General features: G+C 39.2%; 1 protein-coding gene across 10 annotated transcripts in view; it reads right to left on the reverse strand.

Annotated features, from left to right (window-relative positions):
• The window catches only part of ppp1r12a (protein phosphatase 1, regulatory subunit 12A), an 88273-nt gene that overhangs the window by 18668 nt on the left and 43739 nt on the right, over positions 1-25866 (reverse strand). For 3 of the 10 annotated variants that reach the window (XM_079816838.1, XM_079816836.1, XM_079816841.1), the window contains exons 2-13: positions 24035-24165; positions 18003-18121; positions 10065-10224; positions 9270-9414; positions 9097-9171; positions 8913-9004; positions 8551-8711; positions 8335-8456; positions 6936-7043; positions 4431-4652; positions 4192-4280; positions 3818-3934 (exon numbers count right to left, since the gene is read on the reverse strand). In XM_079816838.1, coding sequence (XP_079672964.1) covers positions 3818-3934; positions 4192-4280; positions 4431-4652; positions 6936-7043; positions 8335-8456; positions 8551-8711; positions 8913-9004; positions 9097-9171; positions 9270-9414; positions 10065-10224; positions 18003-18121; positions 24035-24165 — 1541 coding nt within the window. Of the gene's footprint in view, positions 1-151; positions 296-3817; positions 3935-4191; positions 4281-4430; positions 4653-6935; positions 7044-8334; positions 8457-8550; positions 8712-8912; positions 9005-9096; positions 9172-9269; positions 9415-10064; positions 10225-18002; positions 18122-24034; positions 24166-25866 lie in introns of all 10 variants that reach the window. The other 7 variants (XM_079816842.1, XM_079816840.1, XM_079816835.1 and 4 more) reach the window with 5 other exon arrangements.

The raw sequence follows: 25866 nt of genomic DNA on the forward strand, positions 1-25866 counted from the left end.
AATGTATAGTGTAAAACTATACACCACATAGACAAATATCCCCAGAATGGCGAGAAGCTACGAGTGGGGAACACAAAGATATATGGAGGACATGGAGTGAGTGTGAGTGTGTGTGTGTGTGTGTTGGTCTGGGCGGTGCTTGGGCAGGTACCTGCGGTGAATGCTGTAAGACTGGTAGTAGGAGGAAGGCTGCCAGGCTTTAGAGTTGTTAGGTTCCAGGCTGGAGGCAGAGGAGGATTTGGCAGGCAGGTCGCGAGAGCTAGACGTGCGGCCTAACGCTAGCGTGTGAGACGTACTGCCAGCGTGGAAGTAGCGGGGTGAAAGAGGCGAGTTAGCAGGGAGCGGACAAACACACACACACACATAAAAACAAACACATATAGACAAAATGCTACACATATGTCTAAAGCACTGACTCGCTTGTGGGGGGACTTGGTTTCTTATAAAGTCATATTTTGGGATATAAACAATCAAGTACCATCAATAACTTCACTGGACAAAGACGGAGACCTACTTGTTATCTAGAAACCATTAGCATGCTTTTTTTTTGTTATAAGAGTCTGAAACCAAACCAGGTGGCACAAGTGCAGTCATGCAAATTCATTGTTACACAATGACACAAGCATCATTTGGATGCTTTGGGGTGCTTCTGGACCAGGGTTTTCAAACTAAATTGTACTAAAATGTATTCTTCTGTGTCAAAGTTAGGCTGTTAATTGAACTTATTAATGAAATATATATTTAATTAAATAATTTAAATACCATCTCATTTTGCTTTCTAAAGACTGATAGAAAATCATGAGATTATTCATTAATTATTTTTGTTCCATTTAGGTCTAGTTTGTAACAGATATAAAAATCAAATCTGAATGTAGTCTTGATTTTATAATATGGCTAAATACACTTCGGTTCAAAGGTTTGGAATAGGTAAGATTTTTTTGTGTTTTTTTAATGTTTGCTTATGCTCACCAAGACTGCATTTATTTGATCAAAATTTTGTGAATACAACTTAAAAAGCTGTTTTCTATGTGAATATGTTTGAAAAAGTAATTTATTCCTGTGATGCTTCCTGTAAATGTAACAAATTATTATTATTATTATGATGCAAAGCTGTATTTTCAGCATCATTACTCCAGTCTTCAGTCACATGATCCTTCATAAATCATTCCAACATGCCGATTTGCTGCTTAAGAAACATTTCTTCTTCTTCTTCTTATCAATGTGGAAAACAGTTGTGGTGCTTAATATTTATGTGGGAATCATGATACTTTTTTCTCAGGAATCTGTGATGAATAAATTGTAAAGGAACAACTACAGGGAGTGCAGAATTATTAGGCACGTTGATTTTCTGATCATATTTTTTTTCCAGGCACATTTGACCAATTCCAAACCACAGTAATCCTAATAACTACTATTGATTTAGTATTTAATAATGTATAAGTGATATATAATTGTTCATGAAGGCTGGAAATGAAAATCACCTTATATTCAGGTGTGCAGAATTATTAGGCATGTTTTCTTTTACAGATAAATTGAGCCAAAAAAGAGATTTAACTCAGACTGAAAAGTCAAAAAGTATTAAATGCCCATGAGAAGGATGCAATACTAATGCAATACTAGACATTGCAGTTAAGGCATGACCATTGGACAGTGAAATGCTCGTTGGGTCAGCAGGATCTGACAAAAACAGGTGGTGAAGAAAAGACACCTGTTAACTGCAAAAGAATTAAGAATTAAGGTGAAGAATTAAGGGTGAAACCATCAGGAACCCTTTAGTCTCCAGCGCCACCATTTTCCAGAGCTGCAACCTACCTGGAGTCTCCAGAAGTGCAAGGTGTCAGGATCTCAGAGACTTCAGTTAGGTAAAGAATCCTAAAAAATGACCCCCACTAAATAAGAATCATAAGCTGAAGTGTTGTAAAATACATGAAGCCTGCTTTTTTATAGGCTTTATAGGTTTTATAGGTTGAGAATGACTCTTGAAGGACCAGCACCACATCCTCTAGTACCACTGTTTGAAGAATTCATCTTCCAGAATCTGGCAGTACGTTTTGGGAGTTCATTTTAGTCCATCCTGAAGTCCGTTTTGCAGAGATGGACTAAAAATGAACTCCCAAAACGTACTGCCAGATTCTGGCAGATGAAATCTTCAAACAGTGGTACTAGAGGATGTGGTGCTGGTCCTTCAAGAGTCACTCTCAACCTATCTGTCCATAAAGCCTATAAAAAAACCTTCTTCATGTATTTTACAACACTTCAGCTTGTGATTCTTATCTAGTGGGGGTCATTTTTTAGGATTCTTTACCTAACTGAAGTCTCTGAGATCCTGACACCTTGCACTTCTGGAGACTCCAGGTAGGTTGCAGCTCAGGAAAATGGTGGCGCTGGAGACTAAAGGGTTCCTGATGGTTTCACCCTTAATTCTTCACCTTAATTCTTAATTCTTTTGCAGTTAACAGGTGTCTTTTCTTCACCACCTGTTTTTGTCAGATCCTGCTGACCCAACGAGCATTTCACTGTCCAATGGTCATGCCTTAACTGCAATGTCTAGTATTGCATTAGTATTGCATCCTTCTCATGGGCATTTAATACTTTTTGACTTTTCAGTTAAATCTCTTTTTTGGCTCAATTTATCTGTAAAAGAAAACATGCCTAATAATTCTGCACACCTGAATATAAGGTGATTTTCATTTCCAGCCTTTATGAACAATTATATATCACTTATACATTATTAAATACTAAATCAATAGTAGTTATTAGGATTACTGTGGTTTGGAATTGGTCAAATGTGCCTGGAAAAAAAATATGATCAGAAAATCAACGTGCCTAATAATTCTGCACTCCCTGTATTATTTGTAACAATGATACTTTTGATTAATTGAAAAGGTGCACTGTGTAAATTTTAGCGGCATCTAGCGGTCATCAATCGGCCACTGCTTACCCCTCCCTTTCGAAGCACATAGAGAAGCTACGGTGGCCAACAAAGGACAAAGATGTCGTCTGAGACAGCAGAGAGTAGCTAGTGCTCTATAGCAGTTTGTCCGTTTAGGCCTACTGTAGAAACATGGCGGCACAAAATGGACCCGCAGTCTATGAGGATAGAAATGGCTCATTCTAAGGTAATAAAAACATAACGGTTCATTATGCAAGGTCTTTATACACATCTGAAAACATAGTATTGCATAGATCCTCATAAATTCTACACACTGCACCTTTAACGCATTCCTTACTGATTTTAAAAAAAAAAATCTTTTTTTTTATTCGTACTGACCCCAAACTTCTGAACGGTAGTGTAAATAGAGACAATGTTTTATATAACCACAAAATGTGTCTGTACATGAAAATATAGCTAAATATACAGCTGCCTTTATATTTTAGGAATTTATATTTCAATATTGTCATGTTTGTGGGATCTTGGCATTAAAATGTTTGAAAACCTCTGTTTTTAGACAGGCACATGCATGCTTGGAAGATGGCTATCATGCTCAAAACATCTAAAAGAATGTACGATGACAGTTAGCCGAGATTAACACACTTCTGCAGTTCTACGCAAGTTAGCTGTTAGTTAGTTAGTTATGTTTCTAAACTGCAATACTTACACTAGTTTATGAGAGTTATTATATTAAGAAGGTTAGGATGGCAGTCAAAGCGTCATACACAAACGCAAGCCGATAGCAGCTGCTATAAATGCTTGACAGGAAAATAAAGGCGCTCAGATAGCAGCAGCAGGGAGAAGCGATCAGCTTTTCGCCCCTCTCTTTGAAAGTCTCAGTCGCTAGCCAATAAAACAAATATTGTTACTAGAATAAAAGCTAACCTGCGCTGATAGCTGGAGGTTCTGTTTTGTGAGGCCGTTCCGTCACTGTTCTTCAGGTCTTCTTCCCAGCGTCTCCTGGTGTATGAGCCGCTACGTACCAGACTAGCAGCCGAATCCCTGAGAACCACAAGCTATAAATAGTACCTCCGATTCCAGCGAACCACTCTTGAAAAATCTATTACACTACTAGACTAACTCACTTCTATCAAAACATCGTTCAAAGTAGAAAAGACACCATCTAACCAACTTCATTTAGGTTCTTCTCTCTTACAACATGATCATGCTGCATAAGCCACAAGCACATGCTACACTTTGTGACACACAACATGGAGCATCGGGAGGTGCTCTCAAAACTGCATGTGTCCTTTCTGTACCTGTTTTCCTTTTCGTCAATGTCTGATGTGCTAACGTGTCTCCTCGGGATGGTCGGAGCAACATACGCCAGGCGTGTCTTCTCCTTCTCCTGTGCACATACATGAAAAGGTTCAAGGCTCAAGAATCTGGAAACAAGCCTACAAAACGAACTCAAGAATCGAATGCAAACAGCTCCAACCTTTCAATTAAAAACAGGATTATTTTACCCAAAATGAAACTAAACTAAATTCTGGTAGACCTTTTCCTTGTCCTTATTGTCCAGTGAGGATGAGAGGCGAGGAGAAGAGGCCGAGCGCATCACCCCGGCTGTGTCCTTCTCTTTTTGTGCCTCTTTAGTTGTGCTGATTTCTGCCAGTGCTCCGTAACTGCCGGTTTTCCGCAGGCCGAGACGCCATGATGCAGGAGACTCATCCTTCCTCTCCTCGTCTTTAGGAGACACCTTCCCTGCAGGTGTGCTCACCTGAGGAGGACAAAGAACAAATAAAGAAGGGCGGAAAACAAAAAGTTAGTTCGTTCTGAGAGTGCATCAAGAGGTGTGAGAACAGAGAATTCGGATCAGCTTGACAGGTCAAAGCAGGGCATACATATGGGAGCAGTGGACCGCAGGGCTGGGCGACCTTTTGATATTTTCACTCTTTTAAAGATTTTCAATAGAGCGCAACAGTGCACGCCCACTTTTTCAGTGGCGTTGGTTCCACAAGTATTTTTTTCCATTCATTTCTCCCATAGGGATTTCAAAAAAGTCTTTGTTAAAGCATTTTAAGTCATGAATCATAACTTGATAACTTGATTTGAAGCAAAAAAGTATTTGAAAATCTGACAAAAATATAAAAGGTACAAGACGGTTTACTTAAAGGGGTCATGAACTGAGAAATCATCAGCTTTTGACATATAAGAGCTCATCATACAATAAGATTATCCTGTAAGTTTCAGAACTGAACACTTCCTTGTTAGTCCAATAAAAGCATTTTTTAAATGTGTTAATTTATTTATAAAATATTGTATTTACCCCTTGTAGAATGAAAATAATCTGTTATTTAACTGTGAATAAATTCGATAAAGAAAGCGGTCAAAGAAAAGTTCCCTTTGCAATCATTGGAGCAGCGCGCGCTGAACCTGTCAATCAAACTGCAAGAGTTGATCAGTTACGTGTTTATCAGTGACTCCCGTTTTATTCAACGAATCTCTTAACTATATCACGTTTGCACTGTTAGTGAAGACGAGAGCATTCGTAAGTGTACATAAACTGAGTTGCAATGTCTGTGATCGGCTACAATGTTCATCTCTGCAACCTTTCATGCCACGATGCCATAGATCTTAATATAATGCCATAGATCCAAATGTAATGCAACACTTTTCAAGATTAGTTAACCATGAGAGCTGTAATAGTAAAAATGCGCTTTAAGAGAGAGTAACTTAGCTATTTAAAATGGAAAGACGTTAGCCAATCACAGCAGTGGGCGTTTACACTGAAGTCTCACAGCAGACACGCCCCTTAAAACAGAGCGTTCAAACCAGAGGGCTAAAATCAGGGTAGGAAAAATGCCTTTTATTTATAAATTATGACAATTTTTAACATAAAAAGCATTCCAACATTACAAGTGCACCCCAGGAAACAGCATAAAACAATAAAACAACGCAGTTCATAACCCCTTTAACAGCTTTAGGGATGCGTTTTGCTTGTTTCGGCTATGATTGGTGAAATTTTCTGTACAGCATCATGGCTAATGTAGTTTCTCACAGTTAAATACGATTATTTAAAAACTAAGTTGAAATAATGCAGACTGACATCTTCAACAGAATGCGTTCTCGATTAACAACCTCATAGCGCACAGTAAGGTCGGGTTGTCGTTAAAGGTTTATAAGTTATCATTAAAAAATAATCTTCCTATGGAGAAAATGAATGGAGTTCTCTCTCTCTCTCTCTCTCTCTCTCTCTCTCTCTCTCTCTTTTTCTGACTCACGCACACACGCAATAATAAAAATATTAAAAAGAGTAAATACAATATTTTATACATAAATGAACAAACATTTAAAAAATGTTTTTAAAATAAATAATTGTATTCATTTAAAAAAGTAAATAGATGATTAAATAACTATTGTAATAAATTACAAAAAAATGCATAAATAACTTTTATAAACAAACAAACAAACAAACCAACCAACCAATAAATAAATAAATATAAACAAACGCCCAGCCCATAAAAAATAAAACTTCAAGGGAAACACGTGGGGGCCATTTTGAACGGTTTTGTGGATTCCATCGCCTTCAGAAATGCAAACGTGAATTACAATTGTTTACTTAAAAGAAAGCTGCGCCTTAAGATGATGGAAACACTAAATAATATTATAAAAACAACAGACAAAACCAAACATGCCCAATTTCAATTCAAATGTTAGTTTTTGCCAACTCATCAGCATCCTGGTGACCTGTTAGGGTTTAGAGTCAATGAGAAATGAATTCGCCCTTATCAGAAAAGTTTATTGTGCACACAACACTGATGTCACCCGTCATATTTAGTCCACCACATTCAAGTATAAAACTATCACACAGAAGATTTTCGACAGCAAACAGCACGTCATCACAGCCACGACTGACAGCGACAACACCATGCAGTGAGCCAGTGACAGGAAGAGGAAATGGTCTTGGATTAGGCAGTTATCTGATTGGTTAGGGACGTGGTCATGTGGGGAACATATAGGGCGGGCGGGAATCACAATGCTGAACACACCGAGGCCTCACCATCGCTTTTTTGGGCACAAGCGAAATGCCAGTTTTGCGCAAGCCTTGACGCCACAACGCAGGACAGCCTGGCTCCCCCCCAGGCACAAGGGCAGTAATGTTATCAGACTAAAGCCATCCAAGACAACACAATGATGAGTAAAGAGAGAGAGAAAAAAAACAGATGATTGTGAAGAAAAATTAAGAAAAAGGAAGAAAGAAAGAACCCCTGACTGAAATAAATCAAGCAGCAGCAGCAGCAAAGGAAAAAGATACTTCATGATGCATGAGTGACAGGAAGGAACAGTACAGAAAAAGAAAATATATGAAAGCCCAGTCACAACATATGTGTTTTGCTGGCAAACTTAAGTCTTACTGCAATATTCTTTCTGGACATATTACATAAAAATTATAATAAACAAAGAATAATGACTTGCATTATACTGGGATTGCTATAATGTTTGACAAATAGCAATCAATGTGTTTTGTGCATTTGAAATGTTTTACTGCACATTTCTGGGTGGGAAATGTTGATTTTATATTATATTATATTTTAATATTTTGGCATAAACACACAAAAATGTCTTCCTGAATGTTAAAATACCTTCTCAAAACTCCTAAGAATTATTAACAAAGATTATGAGGTGGCATGTTTGTTTGTGAGTAGGTTACGCAGTAACAGTCGGTTACGATATTGTTTAGCTCTCACATTGCTAGTATCATGCTGTACCAGTTGAGCTACAGGAAGACAAACTACAGGAACGCAGGCGTCTCCTTGGAAATAAATTTTTTTGAATTTACTGTATATACCATTTGTGATGAAACTAAACATTCATCAAAAGTCATTTTACATTTATAATCCTACTAGTATTAAATTAAGCCAAGTTAAAACATAATAATTCAAACTATACTTATGGAAAAAAATATTCAAAACAAACTAACCAGACTGAATTATATTAAGTTACATTAAAATAATATCTGTTCTGAATAACAGCATTTTTCTAACAACAAACTTGAAAGCCTGACATTAATGAAATTTCCTTGCGTTCCAGCAGAGGGCAGCAAGTACATGGTAAAGAAGTGTGGAGGACATTTTCTCTCCTCTCAAATGCACAGTCCTAGAATTCACTGCTCACTGACATGCCTGAAAACCATATAGATCAGCTGACTTTTAAGAATTTTGCAACCATGCCATGTAACTGAATTATTTACTCCTCTTTTATGAAGCCTACAAACGGTTTGTTCAACTTGAGACCGCCAATAACATTCATTCGGAAAAGTTGCAAATGCAACTTTCTTGCTTACTGACACATGCATGAAGAGTGAATGATATTTCCAAGGAGAAGTCTTGAAAGACGTAAAAACATGGAAGGGAAAGGGTGGAGGGAATGGTGGACGGCACATTCAAGGGCAGATGTACCTTTTTGGTAGGTGAGGTTGGGGTGGTCACCTGGTTGCTTGGGGTGGTTGGCGACGTGATGGCGATACTAGTAGGTGCAGGTGTACTGTTGGAAATGCTTTGAATTGAAGACTTGGTCTTGTCTGGAAAAAAGAAAGATGCATGTAAATAATTTTACAAATTTACCACAAAGCTAGATGGGGAAGCGTATGTGGTGGGCAAGTTTCGAACGGTTACCTGCTTCATTCTCAGACTCGGAGTCTTCTTCCTCCTCTTCCTCACTAGAGCAGCTAGACTCATCCTTCTTCCCCTCCCCCTCTTCTTCATCCACCTTCTCTGGCTCCAGAGTCTCGATTCTTGGGGCGGTCTTCTCTGGCTCCAGTAGAACGGTTTCTTTACTAAAGCACAGATACACTCAGCGGTTAAGCACCACTTACTTCAAACTCCTCACACTAAAGTCCCAAGTATACTTTGAATTTAAAGTGTACACTAAAGTATGTGTACAATGCGCGTGATTGCATCATTAGCATAGTACACCTTTACAGTACACATGCAGAATAATTTGTCACACATACTTCCGGTGAGCAAGAGTCATTTACCTTTCTAGTTGTTTCACAGATTGATTATTGTCCCCAGTAGTCGTAGTTTCTATTAAAGGAGACTTCTTAACATTCTTCTTTTCACTCATAAGCTAAAACAAACAGAACATGTCAGTTTAAGGCTACAGAACAAAGACGAATTATGTTTATAATTGAAGATCCGATGGCAAAAGTGTGAAATTACCAGATTCTGTTTCTTTTGCAGCTCTTCTAAATATCCCAAGATATCTTCATCAGCTACGTCAAGCGCCGTCTGACCCTAAGAACCAAAATGTAACATTGTTAGGGTTCCATTCGAATCCGATTCTGAAGACTTCACAGAAGCTAGTAGCACAGACATGGCCACAAAACCCATACCACTTTATTGACGACGTCCATTTCACACAAATGTTCTACTAGTATCCGGCAGGCCTCTTCTTTGCCCCAGTGTGCAGCAGCGTGGAGCGGAGTCCAGCCATCGTAGTCTTTAATATTTACATCATACCCTGCTTGGATTAAAAGCCTGCAAACAGTTAGAGCGACAGAAATAGCATGATGAGATTAGACAAATCTCGCTTTCTTGGATTTTGGTGCCGCAATCTAAGCTTGGCCTCATTTGCCAAAGGCCTGGGATATTGTGTAGACCAACGGGTCTAACATTTTTCCATTGCCTAGAAGGCATGTTATGCATGCCAACATTTAGTTGTCACACCAAAAAAATACACATTAGATGTGAAGTTTTCTGAGATTCCAACAGTCTATCCGATTACAATCCCGTTGTTTTGGTGCGGCGGCAGATGGAGCAGTTGTCAGAGTCATTCAACTCTGACATCCAAAGGCCGAAAGCACCGTAAACAGAGACACTGCCTAACTCCTGCCATACATCTTAAGCAGTGTTTGTTCAACAGCTCATGGTAATCTACTGTAATGGAGACAGATAAATAGGTTACACACTGTCTCGTCCTGTGTACAAGAACCAAGAGTTGAAGGTGAAGTATGGGATAGACCAAGTAAAGCCTCCACACCTGCAGTACCAACGTTTCATTTGTTTCTACCTTCACTAGCTACTAAATCTCACTTATTGGCAAAAGAATAAAGACAAATATTATCACAGGTGTCCCCTGAATGCTTTGAAGATTGCACAATCTTTCTCTTGAAAGCAAGCAAACTTACTTTAAAACCTCAGCGTATCCCTTGGCTGCAGCGACATGCAGTGCGGTCCCCCCAGACTTGGCGTGCCGGACGTCGTTGATCTGGCCGCTGTTTAGCCACTGTCGCGCATCCCTTAGCATGATCCGCTCCTCCTCTTTTCTGGCCGCCTCGATATCCACGCCTGGAGCAAGATGGAAGGAGGGGCAGATCCTTAGGATTAGTACATATACTTGACCTGGCTAAACTGCAGGATATCCAAGAAGTCCAACCATTTGAAATGCAAAATATAGGATCCTTTGGCACGGTAAATTATTTTATGATGTGTTAAGCATGCTCAATGGCTTATGTTTAAATGCAGTGAACAACCACGGGGGTCACTATGTTGACTACAGTGCAGCAAGGTAAACAATTTCAGGAATGCAAGAATGACTGGATTGTCTAATAATAGTGACAACGGTTATGTTTGTAAGGGGAAAATAAATTCCCCTTACGATCAATAGTTGGTAATTTGTTTTAAACTACAATTAGAAGAATTAAAATAGCTTTTGACTACTATCTAATTGATGGTACATAAAAGATAAACCCTAGAATATGAACTTTGTTGTGACAGAATGCATCAACGAATAAGTGTGCAGGAAAATATTCAATGCATACTTAAATTCTTTTAATTGTTTCTAAAAACACAACATGTAAACTAAGTCATATTGGGAGGACTGCCAAATAGGTCACTGTACCTGTAGTCTATATACCCTGACATTTACTCAGGCATGTAGAGACCTGAACTGCATTAAGTTAAAAACAAACAACAATAGAAACTTCAGAGTATATAACTTTGAAGTAAGCGACCATTAATCATGTCTCAAAATGCTTAGCAACATCTCCACTAAGTACCAAAACAAGGTCAAAGCTTTATATATAGAAAGATAACAGACTGCTACTTGACCTTCCATTTTTGTCAGAATAATGAACATAAAAGGAGGCATCTCAAATTACAAATGAGGAGCATGTCATGTCCCTTATATGGCTACAGGACCGACTGAATGTCCGGCAGGTGCGGCTGCTGGGGGAAGTGAACTGTGATGTGATTAAAGTGACAGATTTTTATCAGTTTAGCTGAAGATTTTGACGAGAGCTGGAAGCTAAAAAAGACATGTCCTCTGGACCAAAATCTGTAGGAATTTCTGCGCAAATTCCATGAGCAGTTCTGTGCAGAGAGAAATTTCTGATCGTGAGATGAAATAACGAGAATTAAGATGCCTTCATAAAGTGAACCGTGAATATCATAGGCTTTTCTGGTGTAAATAGGTGATGTCTAGACAGTAATTCTCAAAACCCTTGAGAGATTTGCATTTGCATTAATAATAGGGGTACAACGGGTCCCCAGATACAAGTACAGTTTCCAAAGAATTAAGCGCTCAATTCATTTACAAGTAGTATTAACATGGATGCACTAATATAAAATCCTGGTCGATAAAGATAAGCTGATAATTGAGACATTTAGGCATTAACATGAGTGGATAAGGGGTAAGCGAAAGAGAATTTTACTTTCTTGACCGGGCAAGTAGCTTGATTAAAATGTCAACAACAAAAAATAGTGTATTATTTAATTTATTGATGAGATTTAAGAATTTGACGTGAAAGATGACACATTTAAGGTTAGGAACAAATGGCACTTTATAAAAGGTAAAATGCCCTGGAAATAAATAAAAAAAGGTATATCTGTGTTGTAATATTTGCTCCCATAGACATACACGTCACTATGCAACAAAAAACAGCACGCTTTTGCATTGTAGCAAAACAATATCATAATGGGCCGTTTGTTTTGTTACGCATGGTGTTTGATGTTCCATGTACTGTATTGATCTGTCTACCTAAGTTACATTTTTGGGTGAAACGGATGAGGATGAAAGAGGAAGGGAGGAGATGGCTGGAAGACAGGATTTTGTTTGAATAAGAAATTAATGTATGAAATCCAAAGCTGTGACGTAGCAAATCTGGTTTATTTATTTTTGGCTAGTAGAAGTTCTGAATGGCCATTAACTTAATCTAGAAGCCAAATTGGCCGTTGAGTGAAAAAGTTCATTTCAAACCCTGTATATAACTAATATGGACTAATAAAAAAACAATATCGGTCACTACCAGATGTATACAGCGATGTGTCTCAGCTGACCAGCTGTTTTTAAGCAGTGACCGCAGCCTTAAAGGCTGTTCCCAATGACAGTGATTTGCAAAAGCCATTCACTTTCAGAGTTGGTGATTTCTGAGAGAATGCCACTGTGTCACTGTGAACACAACATTAAGAGTATCAGCGGACATTCGTTCACAATGCCAAAACCAAACTATATGTGTGCTTGCCATTCGTGTGACTTGTGTCTGCTTACATGTATCAATTAGTTCTTTATTTGCCTGTGCAAACCGGAGCACCAGCACTCCTCAGCAACCCAGGACAAAAGGCTGAAGATATACTTTCGACGGGCTCTTGAGATGCAGATAGCTCAAAATGGTGAACAAGTAGCGATGTCACCAGTGGCTCTGCTGATTCAACACGGCCAACAGATGGGGTAAAAAAGCTTTGCTTTGTTTTTCCTTCTTAATAGGTTCGAGTGCATTGTATAACAGAAAACTGGTGAGCATAATGGCTCTTTTTTCCTCATCTGAAAGACCAAGGCTGCATGTAAAACAAGTAAAAACAGGTAGAACAAAAGTGCTCTGAGCGCCAGGAGAATATGCAGCCTCTATAAGAGACAAACTGACCTCCACAACAGCCAAGTTTGTTGACTGGCAGCTAAAACATTCATTTTAGGCCCTGATATAGTTCAAGCAAAATCAAAGGATGAACTGGTGTGTCATTTTGAACAAAATCACCAAAACGAAGTTTGTTTGAGGAAAACAGCTTGCTAAAGTGAACTACTATTGCCCTGTGGCAAATACATAATAAGTAGATGTGCAGTCCATTTCTTCTGTTGAGTAAAACATGAACACACTAGAGAGCTGCTTTATAAGCAGAAATTGATGTTGTAATTCTAAATGAAGTGACACGGTTATTGAGAGGAAATCGCATAGAACATATTTGTATATATTAGGGCTGTACGATTAATCGAAAAATAACCGAAACCGACATTTAGAACCTCTAAGCGAAATATTTTTCCCATGTCGGTTATTTCGGTTTTCACGTGACTCCGCCCCATCAGTCATATCAAGTGCAGTTTGCAGGCACACAGACAGATGCAGGAGCGGTTATCTGTGTTTATAGATGCCCAGAATCACTATAGTAACTGCATGTTTTACACAGTTTATATACAGGTCAGTTAATTGCTGTTCTTATAGCCTACGCGCTGACACACACACACGCGCAAGCCCCGAAGTCAGATCGCTTTCACTTTCGTGCTCATAAAGTTTGACAAGAACATGCGTTTAAAGGCTTGCCAGTTTCAACATTTAAAGCGATTGTGCACTATTCAAAAACAACAATACGGACAATGTATCCGTTCAGGGCTCAGCTTTTTTCTGTGACCCAGAGAGCCGAGTCGCGTCTCTGACAGCGCACGCGCCCTGAAGAAGGCAGACCTCTTTCACCTGCGTCCTCACAAAGCTTGTCATTTGTATGTGGTTTAAGATCTGCTGGTTTTCGACCATCAGATGTGTATTATGTTGAACTAATGCCTGATATATCGTGACAAACGAACACTCAGACAGAAGCTCGCACATCACGTGAAGATCGCGCGCAGAGAGTACCGTTAGCACAGAAACGCAGTGTAAACGCTGTCCTGTGACTAAAGTCACTAAAGTAGCTACTCAACCATTATAGGCATACATTTTAATACCTTTTGAAGTAAGTACAAACCACAGCTTCATAATGAATAGAGACAGGATGAGTAATTCACACACACAATCACTCTCTCATTAATGCATTCAAATAAATGTAATGTAGGCCTACTGTTTTAATTTATCTGTATCTGATGTACAACAAGCAGAAATCTGCCCCATAGACAATAACTGCTGAAAGTCAACCGTTTCCTTCAAGTACTTTAAAATCACAAAGAAATGCACTTTCATTAGAAAACAAAAATCCACCTTTAATAGTAGAAAATATTTACAGTACAAACCTTATCAGTGAACTTACTCAAAAACCTTATGAGGGCAAAAAAAGAAGAAGCAAATAATCGTTTATTAATCGTAATCGAGGTAAAATGTTCAATTAATGGAGGTTTTTATTTTTGGTCAAATCGTTACAGCCCTAGTATATATTCACCTAAACTCCACTCCCAGCATTGTGGGCGGCATCGGGATCTTCGCTAACAGTATACCGCTGCTTAGGTATTTCTTTTTCCCCTTAAGCGAAGCTCGAAAAAGATCTTTGCTTTGAGTATACCAGACTTTATTTTATATAAAGGTACATTAATCTTCTTCATCCCAAAAGTGAGTTATCATCAGACAGATTATGTCACCAGCCATGATGGACTTAGCGCCTCTGACTGATTTTCCAAGCAACAGGAGCTGGAAAAGTCTCTTGCTTTGGCTGGGAGAGGCACCTCGGTCACCTGATTCCCGTGGAAATGAGCAACTGCTAATAAGTCTGAGGGATGACCCTACTGAGGGGGTGGTGGTGGTCTCTGCTTAAGTTTAACCTCATGACTAGAGGCTCGTTCAAAAGGAGACAGGGAGTGGGAAAAAAGATAATCACATTAGAAGAGGTTGAAGGTATTATACAACACTGAGCGTTACATAATGCCATCTCTGAGCTGAGAACAGAGCTGTGTCTTATATTACAATACATGGAGTAAAGCGTGGGCTTCTGTTCAAGTCTGACCACCGAACGACAAGCATCCTTGATCAGGAGAAGGATGATCCATTTCAGCTGTTCAAACATTAGGGTTTCACCAGTCATGATGAAGTCCTAAGACTGCGCATGCAGAACTGTGTGCTGGAGGTCTGCAGGGGTCTATCATGCATGCTGACACCTCTTCTCCAAAGCTGAAGAGTGTCCAACCCTCAAATGAAAGCTGACAGCTGCCATTGGCAGGGCCACACTGCATGCACATGAGCGTGGGCTGAATTGTGAATGTTATATAACATGCTCTTAAAGAGTGTGACATGCTAACAAACAGCAGGGCAGAGCAATTATCAACAAATTCACGCCGCATGTTGAGCTGTTAGGAGCGATAAAGGACAAGAACAAGCTTGGTTTTTGCTCCGAGATTTGTCTTCTTGCCGCATACCTAGATCGGGCTTGTGTTTCGGCAGCTACTGTGGGCTTACTGCTGGCCAAAGCCACAAAAGCTGAACCTGAAGAAGGCATATGATTCTACTTTCAAAATATTTGTATGCCTTGGTCAGTCAATTACAAATTTTAAATGGTGAATGACAATATCTAGTCAAAACTAGGGCTGTAATCAACCAAAGAAAATCTTGGTCGACTGAATGTTCGACTAAAAATGACGTTAGAAAAAAAAACGTTAAATTAATTAGCTGCGCACTGTGCGCAGTACTAAATGAATTATAAATAAACATAAAAAACTAGTTGGCTATTTGCAGTATATTAAATAATTTTTGACCTGATTATTTTGCACTGAAATGAGTCACACGAGTCTGTCGGCTCTGACAGCGTTGCATCATCTGCACCTGCGCAATTTCATAGCCTATGACTTCCGAAAATATAGTACTATGTTGTCAACTAGTAATATCATCACAAGAACTTTTGAGGAATATGCAACATAATTTAGACAATTGTTTTTGTCATATTTATTATAATAAATGACAGACGGTATCATTTCAGCCGCTCTGTGCAGCTCGAACAGGAGCTCAGCTTCGCAGCTGAGACACGAATAGACTATTAATTTAAAGTTTTTACTCTTAAACACAAAAGGCACGTCCACTTTAATAAAAAAGGAATATTTATTAAACAAGCCAGATCAAGAGCAGAAAAAACGCTCACAATTAAATAAATAAATAAATAATATACAGCAAACTAGCCTTCCGGTACTTCAATCTGTCTCTCTTATCCAGTGGGTTGGGCTAATCCAAAAGAAGTGAAAACAAGGGGGGTGTTCTGAAGACAGACTGTTACCTGTGAAACAGGGCTGCTCTGAAAACACCCCCATTAGCAATTAGTGCTTTCCACCTGATGAATTGAACGCAGCAAAACTGACAGTACAGATCCACTTTTGCGGCACGACTGAAGCGTGGTGTTGTGACGCTTCCCCTCATGTGTATGTTGATGGGCGTTTCTCAAGTTTACCGCTATGGGTGTGCATTTGAGCCAGCGGGGAATGAAAAACAAAGGACCAGCGAGAGGCTTGCGCACGCCCATTGCGGTAAACTTGAGGAACGCCCATCAACATACACATGAGGGGAACAGTCACAGCACCACGCTTCAGTCGTGTCATGAAATGAACGCGGCGCGGCAAAACTAATGAAATGAACGCGGAAAAAAAAATCCCAAAATGGCCAAATCCCAACTGACTAATCAGCCTGTCCACACTTGTGTGAGACAATCAAGTGGGTCGATGGCAAATTGCGATTTTTGGATTAAAAGATCCACACACAAAAAACACTAGAACAAATGTTATACATTTTGTTAACTTGTGTACTTACACTAACCCAAATGTTTCCAAGAATGTTTAAATCCAGTGAAATAAGCAATTTTAACCAGGACACGGACTGTGTCCAATGCGTCACCAATCAATGACATCATACCCGTGTTACCCTTCATTTCCTGTATTTTGTAGAAACCATGGAAACACCAAAGACGCTTTAATATATTGTGTGTTTTATTAGACAGGTGAGCAACTGTTTGGATACATTCATCAACAGAAAACGAATCATTGTTATATAGCTCATTACGGTCTCATTGTTTAAATCAGATTTTCTTGATTTACAGCAAGTACCACGTTTTATCAGGCCTAATATCGGTCTTGCTTACTGCAGTGTGCAACAAGTGTCTTATAGTAGCCGCCGGGTATGATAAAATATGATAAAACGGCACTGTGTTACCCCACATATGCACAAGCGAAAGAAGCAGAAGCATTTGTCTGCGGCATAATAAAAGCTCTGCGAAATCAAGGCGTCATCAAGCTTGCGGTGTAAAATAAAATAAATAAATGTTATTTTTTTTACTGAGGCTTTTTTCTTCATTATGCAATCAGGACAGTTGCAACACCCTGACACTGTTTATCAACCAGCAAGAACCTTTGTCTTGGAGCTTGTTCAACTGTGTGGCGGAATCCTGTTCACAGATTTTCATAGAGAGTGGAAAATGCTACGCCTCCATCACCAGCCGCTCTTGCCTCCTCTCCTGAGCCAGCGCAGAGTCTTTATTATCTGACGCTGATGCATCCTGGTGAGCAAGGAGCCGTACACCACCTCAGGCTGTTAACGCATGTTTGGACAGGGCCTATCAGCAGCAGTGGGACTCCGTTTCATCATCAAGAATGGCAAAGGCCAAAAATAGAAAAACCATTCCATCTAGTTTGGGATCATTACAATGAGCGACGGGTTAAATGGATCATGTTTCTCCATTATGTAACCTCGCTACAGACGGCGGCAAAGACCTCCCTAAATCCTTTGACTTTGCACACGCATGATATACCTTGGACATGAAGTACTCAGGCAGGTTAAAAGTGGACACAGGAGAAAGGGCGTTGTGTGTTGCGTTACTGGTTGAGCACAGCTCTAATATTAATTCTGAGTCAATGCACCCTCTGGAGTCCTGCCAAGACTTGCAGCCTCAACTTGAGCGCACAGCAGCTGGGAAAGTTTAGCATGATGCACATATCACCCCTGGCCATTTGTGCGAGGCTATTCATTTGAAGATCTCTGACTCAAAATCATCAGAAAGCAATGATCTCAACCACGGAATGACGCGGACATGACACTAAGCCTTGTACACCCTTGCCAAGTCATTGTCAGGAAAGATGAAGTTTGGAGTGCCCGTGAAATGTGTGTCAAGGGGAGCAGTACCTTGCCGGTTGATCTCGTTTTGCAAAAGCTCCTCCATGGCCTCCTCCTCTGCGATATCCAATGGTGTTTCTCCCTCGCTGTTTACTACACCGACATTTGCACCTTGACTGATAAGGTACCTGCGAAGACATGACATGATGTTTAAAAAGGCAACAGGTGCGATTAGCACAATCATTTAGAGATCCAAATTGAACTGACAAGTGCTTATTTGGAATTTTTGAAAGAAAAGAAATCGAATGGGGCCTCATCTTATGTGACACCGTTCATAGAAACCTCAAGAGTTCAAGTGGTGAATTGCATCTAAATAAAATAAAAATAAAAAGTGGTCCTTCACTTCTTTTACTGGTTAACAGCGTGGATTCATGTCACTGAGTACATAGGCTTTTAGAGTTATGAAGGAGTGGCAGTCTCTTGTCTGAGAGACCGTTTCAGCATTAACCTTGGCGTGAACACCACATCGCCCTCACTAACCTCACTACTCATATATCAGATTCAAGAACCACAGCACTAAGGAGCAAGACCGCACAGACCTGTCCTTACAACAGTCTGGATCTTCTTACATATTCAAAGCAGCTCAACTAGCAGTTTCTTAATATGAATCAAACCCTCTTGCAAAACTTGGTTGCAAATACAGAATACTAAGCCCTTGACTTTTGAACTATTGTTCTTTGCAACTTGTTTGAAACTGGTCATTCGACAACAATGTGATGTGCCTTCTTTGTTCTTGCTGTGCTGCGATTCATTTCTGTCAACGTAAAAAAACAGACATCAGAATCAAACACGTCTTGCAGGGTGGTCAATTATAGAGAACACGCTTATACTAGGCATGTGCAAAACTACAAATTAACTGACTAGTCGGTTGTTGGACGACTAAACTAAATCAACCAGTCTAGCCCATTCCTAATTTATACATATTAAGGTTCTGACACATTTCCATGTTCTATACTTGCCGCGGTTCAGTTAATTTTGGCAAAATCCAGTCATTTCAATAGGAATCCATGAGATAGGGAAATTATCAACACAGATTTTGCAACGGTTTCACGCAGATTTGTCGTGTTGACCAACAAAAGATGCTTGGTTTTTAATTTTGTGTGAGTTGTGCTGCACGCATTGCTACACTAATGAATGATAATAGACAACAGACCTTTTTTGTCATGAAATATCGCTAATATGACCACACCAAAACGCTTTGTCCATTTTAAAAATGTAGGATGTTTATTAAGAAACTTTGGGAAATTACCATTTGCATGTAAAAAATGTGTATATTTGTAAATTGTATATCTAAATCATAAGGCTTTCGTACGTGTTTTGTACATTTTGTACATTAACCATTGACAACTGCCATTTCGTATTCTGGAAATATTAGTCCTATCAACATACACAAAACAGGTCAGAGTACTCCAAATATACAGGACAAAAGTAAGCTTGTTCCGTTTTACTGTTTGCCCTATTTAAAAGTCAGCTGATATTTTCTCTAGAGTGCTGTGTTCCCTATACAGATCTCAAGCCTCCAATATAGCTCAAGCAAGAAATTCAATATTAAAAACGCCCACCTCATATCGAAGAGTGAAACTGACAACACAGCAACGAAGACAAAGTCTGAACTCCAATCAAGTAATGTTCATGACAACACTAATCACAATTGATGTGGTATTATAAATCACTTTAGAATACCAGAACACATTGCAAAAAGCACAACAACAAAAAAAAACACCAATTCAATATGGCGGATGAGAAAAAGCTATTACCTATAAATCAATATTCATTCAATTCTGAAAAGTATAAATAAAAATGAAATAAAATTGTATGAGTTATATTTTGGGCTTAGAGCATTTTGTGCCCATGGCTTAGCAAAATGCCAACATCAATTCACATTGTCAATTGTCTCATATGCAGCATTATTTGTGCGGCCTATTGAGGTGCTGCCTATGTAGAGTGTTTCCTATAATGACGGTCAGGAAACTGCCTTAGAAGGCTAATGTGCGTATGTAGGTAGCGGGCAGCAATACAGATCACTAGGTTATGAAACAGAGCTTTAAACAGCCGAATACATCATCAGTTCATAGAAGAGAATGTGTTTATCAATTCTTAGTACAGGAAGAATAACTCAATGAATGGAACTGGATTGAGTGTCAAATCATATGCACCAAAGCTATGATTTCAGCACAGGCTAGGTGCTAATCCATCACTATGGTGTAGCGTGAGAACAGGGGTCGCTCGGGGCTTCAAGCCTGGGCTGACCTCTTAACCAGGTTACACATAGCTAGGGCTGTGCCGGTAAACCTGACAACCGCACCACCGCAGTGGCACCAGCGGTGGTCCACTAAAACACTTTTTTTTTGTAGGTGAATGCTGTTTTATGTGAATATTACCACCGGAGTGAACCACAAAACTTTGTTTACAAAAGAAATAATAGGTTGGCTAGCAATTAAATGTTACTTGGAAGCGTATGGATGTTACTACAGCCATGGAAACGTATGGATTCATGCCGAATAAGAGAGTTACGCTATGTGAGCCCAATTTAAGCTTTGTCAGCTTTTTTATTCTGTTTTGTGATATGGTCACCCGATTTTCCACTAATTTTAACAATAGGCCTACTCCATTTCATCCCACTGGACATGGACATCTCATTTCTTTTCCCAAATCTTCACTTGCGTTTCACCCATTTTCGCAGAGGACTATAAATGTTTCTTCCTCTCGTTTGTTAATAATTAGGTCTATTATACCTATTCGCATCCTTTACTGTGTTAAAGTAGAAAAAAACACTGTAGGACAGATACCTTTTTACTTCAAATTCTATTTAACGCAGTTTGTGCTTGTTATTAGACTTAGTAAGGCTTGTCAAGTTTATTTGTATAGCGCATTTCACACACTCCTGTGATTTTAGTTTTGCTTTCTCTGGCAGCACAAACTCAAACATAGCCTAAATGTCTTGACCCTGTGGAAGATAAAATTCACTCTTCAGACCTTTTACAAAAAGTGTCAGGTGCTTATTACCCGGCCCCCCAACCACCGCGACACCGCCGGTAGTTGGTCCATTACCACCGCGGTGGTAAAACGCTGCCACCGTCACAGCCCTACACATAGCTGGCAAAAAACCCTATCAACTCTGCGTGCGGTGTGAATGCTCTAATCCAGGGGTGTCCAACCCTGCTCCTGGAGAGCTACCGTCCTGCAGATTTCAGTTCCAACCCTGCTCCAACACACCCGTCTGTAATTATCTAGCACCCTGAACACCATGCTTAGCTGGTTCAAGTGTGTTTGATTCAGGTTGGAGCTAAAATCTGCAGGGTGGTATATCTCTCTCCAGGACCAGGGTTGGACACCCCTGCTAATCTGTTAACATGGGGAGCAAAAAAATATGCGCTGCTTACGCCCTGCTAAAACATGCAGTGTGAAACAGGCCTTAAAATGCACTTGTCACACTGTTGCTTGTTTATTGAACATTGTTAGTAGACAAATCAAACGTTGTTAGTAGACAAATCAAACGTTGTACATATTGTATACTACCATTCAAAAGTTTGAGGTTAGAATTTTTTTTTTTTATACGTCTTATGGTCACCAAGGCTGCATTTATTTGATCAAAAGTACAGTAAAATACTAATATTGTGAAACATTACAATTGTAAATAACCATTGTCTATTGTATATATTTTGAAATGTAACTTATTCCTGTGATGGCAAAGCTGAATTTTCAGCATCATTACTCCAGTCTTCAGTGTCACATGACTTTTTTCAGTTGTGCTGTGTGGTATTTTATGTAAAAACGATTCATTTCTTTTCAGGATTCTTTAATGAATAGAAAGTTTTAAAGAAAAGCATTATTTGGAAAAATGTATTGAAAAAAGAATGACTGTTTGGCAATCCGTATTACAACATTTTAGCCAAATTCTTTAATAATTTTTTCTCTCATAACTTAAACTAAACACTCACATTTAAAGACTGGTTATTAAAAAAAAAAAAAAAGTGTTTTAATAAAATTTCAACAAAAACGTAATAAGCTAATGCTTAACAACAATGTTTTAAATATGCAAGTCCCCTCAATTATATTTTAAATATGTGAAATATATCAACTTTTATCTGAAGGCGAGTAGATTTGCCACTACAGGTGGGAATGTTGTTTTTAAAGGGGGGGTGAAATGCGGTTTCATGCATACTGAGCTTTTTACACGGTTAAAAACTTGGATTCCCATGCTAAACATGGACAAAGTTTCAAGTTTTGGCTTTTTCCAAGTCATATTGGCCCTGTTTACATCTGGTATTAAGATGCACTTTGGTCAATCGGATCACAAGTAGACGATGCTAAATACAGGTGTAAACGGGGTCTAAAACGTTTTGAGCTTGTCCCTTTTCAGTTGAAAAATGCGTTCATATGTAAAAAATAAGTTGGACGTTTTAAGGAGTATTTCTGTGCCAAAAATACTCTCTTTCTGGTTTCTCAAGTTTCGGAAAGTTTTTTTGGAGTATAGGTCTGCGTGACGTCAACAAGGGCAGAATGTCCTTGTACGGGCTCTTCTCCCAGAAGGGCGTGCGCGCGACCAGAGTGAGAGGAGACGTACGAGAGCGAAGAGCTGACAGACAAGATGATCACGGAAGATTTGGTTTCAAAGTGAAATGTAAAAGTGTCTATTTAAGTGAGTTTGTCATTGTACCGTTTTGTTGTGTTTTTCATTAAGAATAAGAGGCTAATGAATCCACAATTCAATAGCCTGGCTCCGCCCTCCTACATACAACCGCTCAATTTTCATTTTCCTTCAGTACTCCGTCTGGGATTGCGGTATATTCTCTGGTTTTCTCCGGTCAAATTTTAACCGGTCCAATCAGCAAAAATAGGGAGTGGCTGAGAACGATGACGTTGATGTCTGCGCTAGTTTGAGATGACATACGTCACGACCAAACGTTAGCGATTGGTTATGGCAGAATCAGAGTGGCTCTGGGCAGATCCAATAGTTTTAAACTTCAACAGAGTACCCGCCTTCAAGGAAGTTAACGCTCGTCAATGGAGAGTGGCCAGACTCTATGTACAAATGAAATGTTCAAGCAACCCGCCCCCGAATTGGTAAAACGAGCATGGCCACACAAGCGTCAATGCACAGCTGCACTGTCATTCATTCACGGCCGCACATCCATTCACGGTGCGTGTCCAGTCCGGCGTGTTTTCAGTCCATGCCTACGGAAGCTTAACTTTCATATGAATTCATTAAAATCACTCGCTTTGCTCCGCACCGCTCTGTTATGAATACCCGAGCGGCCGTGCACATTTTACTTTGTTTAAAATTAGCGAAAAGTTTTGCTAAAGTTTTATCGGTGTTGTCACACGTCGATTAACCGGTGGGAACATTTCCTCACGTCAAATCCCTTATTCACAACATGAAACCAAGAATGAGAACTACACTTTCCCGGCCTCTCCCCAAAGCCTATCACATGTTTGTATTCCCCAGGATACGTCGACCCTTTTAGGGTTAACAGTTCATATTGGTATTGTGTATTCACCAAATTAACTGTTGTTTCCATAACCCCAAAATGCCACTTTATTTTCAATTTGTGTTATTTTGTACATTTTTAAATGATTGGTGGCTCATAGTAACTTTATTGTATTAACAAAAACTAGTCTGGGACAGCTATTTGATAGCCTTACCTACCTACTGTTTATTCATCAGTATTAGTCATATTCTTACAATTTATGTGTATGTTAGTAAAGGGGATGGTACTTGTGTGTGTCAATTTTTGTGAAATAAATTTGCTTGTTTTTTTTTAAAACACACATATACACACATTATATACATAATGTGTATACAACTATAACTCTTATTTTATACTTTTTTTAATTATTTTATATTTTAGTATGTGAAAACGATTAAACAAAAACTAGAACATTGGATAAGCATTGTAGCAAAAAAAAAAAAATTACGGTTTTTAAAAAAAAGTTAAAATTAGTTCATTTTAATAGGAAGAATCAACCCCTGGGACATAAAACTGCCTGAAGATGAAGAAACAACTTTATATTTTCTGTGGAGGAGAAGCGGTACTTACTCAGCGATGTCGAGGTATCCGCAGGAGGCAGCGGCGTGAAGGGGGATCCAGCCCTCATTGTCTGGCTGGTTAATGCAGGCCCCATGCTCCACAAGGAAGGTCACCATGTCTACATTATCATCTATGCAGGCCTGAAAAAAGACGACAGGAGTTCTAAGCAAGAGTACCATCTAGAGTAAACCTAATAAAAATATTGACTTTTACAAAACAGTTTTCATGCAGCATATTCAGGTTCAGATTAAGAGCCTTAGCAAAACACAGTTTCATAAACCCAAAAGTGAGCTTCAGGCTCAAACATTAATCTTCAGTGGGAACCTATTCCTCCAAACAAAGACACATTATGTCATCAGGTAACCAAAATCCCTTGCGGGAAATATGGAGGTCTGTAATTAAAGCATGTCACCACTCGATGAGACAAAAGAGCTTGATAGAGACTAGCGTTGTCACTGCTATGACAATATATAGACACTACTATTCAAAAGTTTGAGGTCAGACTTTGACTCTTCCAATCTTTTTACTAAGATGGATTTATAGCTTTATTCAGCAAGGACACATTAATCAAAAGTGACAGTGAAGACATGTATCTTGGTTTACAATTAAGTAGCACAACCATTGTCAACATTGATAAAAAATATGCGTATTAGAATGATTTCTGAAATATCATGTGACACTGAGGACTGGAGTAATGATGCTGAAAATTCAGCTCTCCCATTACAGGAATAATTTACATTCATGCTATATTAGATGTGTTCCCAGAGCAACCATTGTGTTGTGAAGGCCTCTTGAAAGCATGACTTGAACAGAGTGAAGCAAACAAAAATATACCAATACTGACAGAAAAAAACTGACTTTACCCTCATTCACCAATTCAATAAATTTTTTTCTTCATCCCTACAATAGGCAAACACAGTTTTAGGTCAAGGCGATCATGTTAACTAGCAAATTTTCTTATGAGATGGGCCTTTCAGTGCCCATTGCCAGACTAAACTCACAACGTTGAGTAGCGTCCAACCTCGGTTCTCCACGTGCTCCCCTCTTGAATGCTTGCCCATAAAATCTCCTGGTCTTACGGCTGGTTGCCTTGTCAATACCATAGACAAAGGAGAAAACACACAAACCAGCCTCACGTTCAGGGCACACGACTATCTAGTTGAAATCCTTGCCCAAATTTGGGCTGTTTACAGTACTGAAACGTGTGGGCCTCTTCGCTCTTATCAGGGCCTTGTCAAGCTTGGTAGAGGAAACCAGGACTGTCTAAACAGCTAGTCACAGGCTTTTTGAACACCTTTTACAGGTTTTTTGTGGCTTTTTATTTATGGAATATTTCAGTGTTTATTATACATTTATTTGTGCATATAATTTTAATTAATGTTTTTCATGTGCCCAGATAATCTTAAATTAGAAACATGAACTTGCCATTGCAACGGCATCTCTTCCCTCATGACTTGTGCACCAGCACAAGGGCAGGACAATATTCCCTAAAAACTGTCACTCACATACAGGGGCGTAAATCACATCCTGTCCCCCCCTAAAAACCATGCTGTGTATTGTAAATAATATAATGATATACAATTAAAATAATGTCTAAGTAGTAAAACAATACAAACGCAAACGGGACAAATAGAAACATTTTGAGTTCCCCCCCTTTGCCCCATAGTGGTTCGATCCACCGCGCACCTCAACTAACGTTAACCATAGACCGTAAACAACTACCACCACAAGTTTGGGGAGAGAACAAGCTCTTCAGACAGCAGTTGTGAAACACCAGTTAGCTGTCAAAGCTATTTTATTCACTTTAAACATCAGATGAGGTGATTATTTTCTCTTTAAAA

Source organism: Gobio gobio (assembly GCF_949357685.1).
Source record: "Gobio gobio genome assembly, chromosome: 5".
NCBI lineage: Eukaryota > Metazoa > Chordata > Actinopteri > Cypriniformes > Gobionidae > Gobio > Gobio gobio.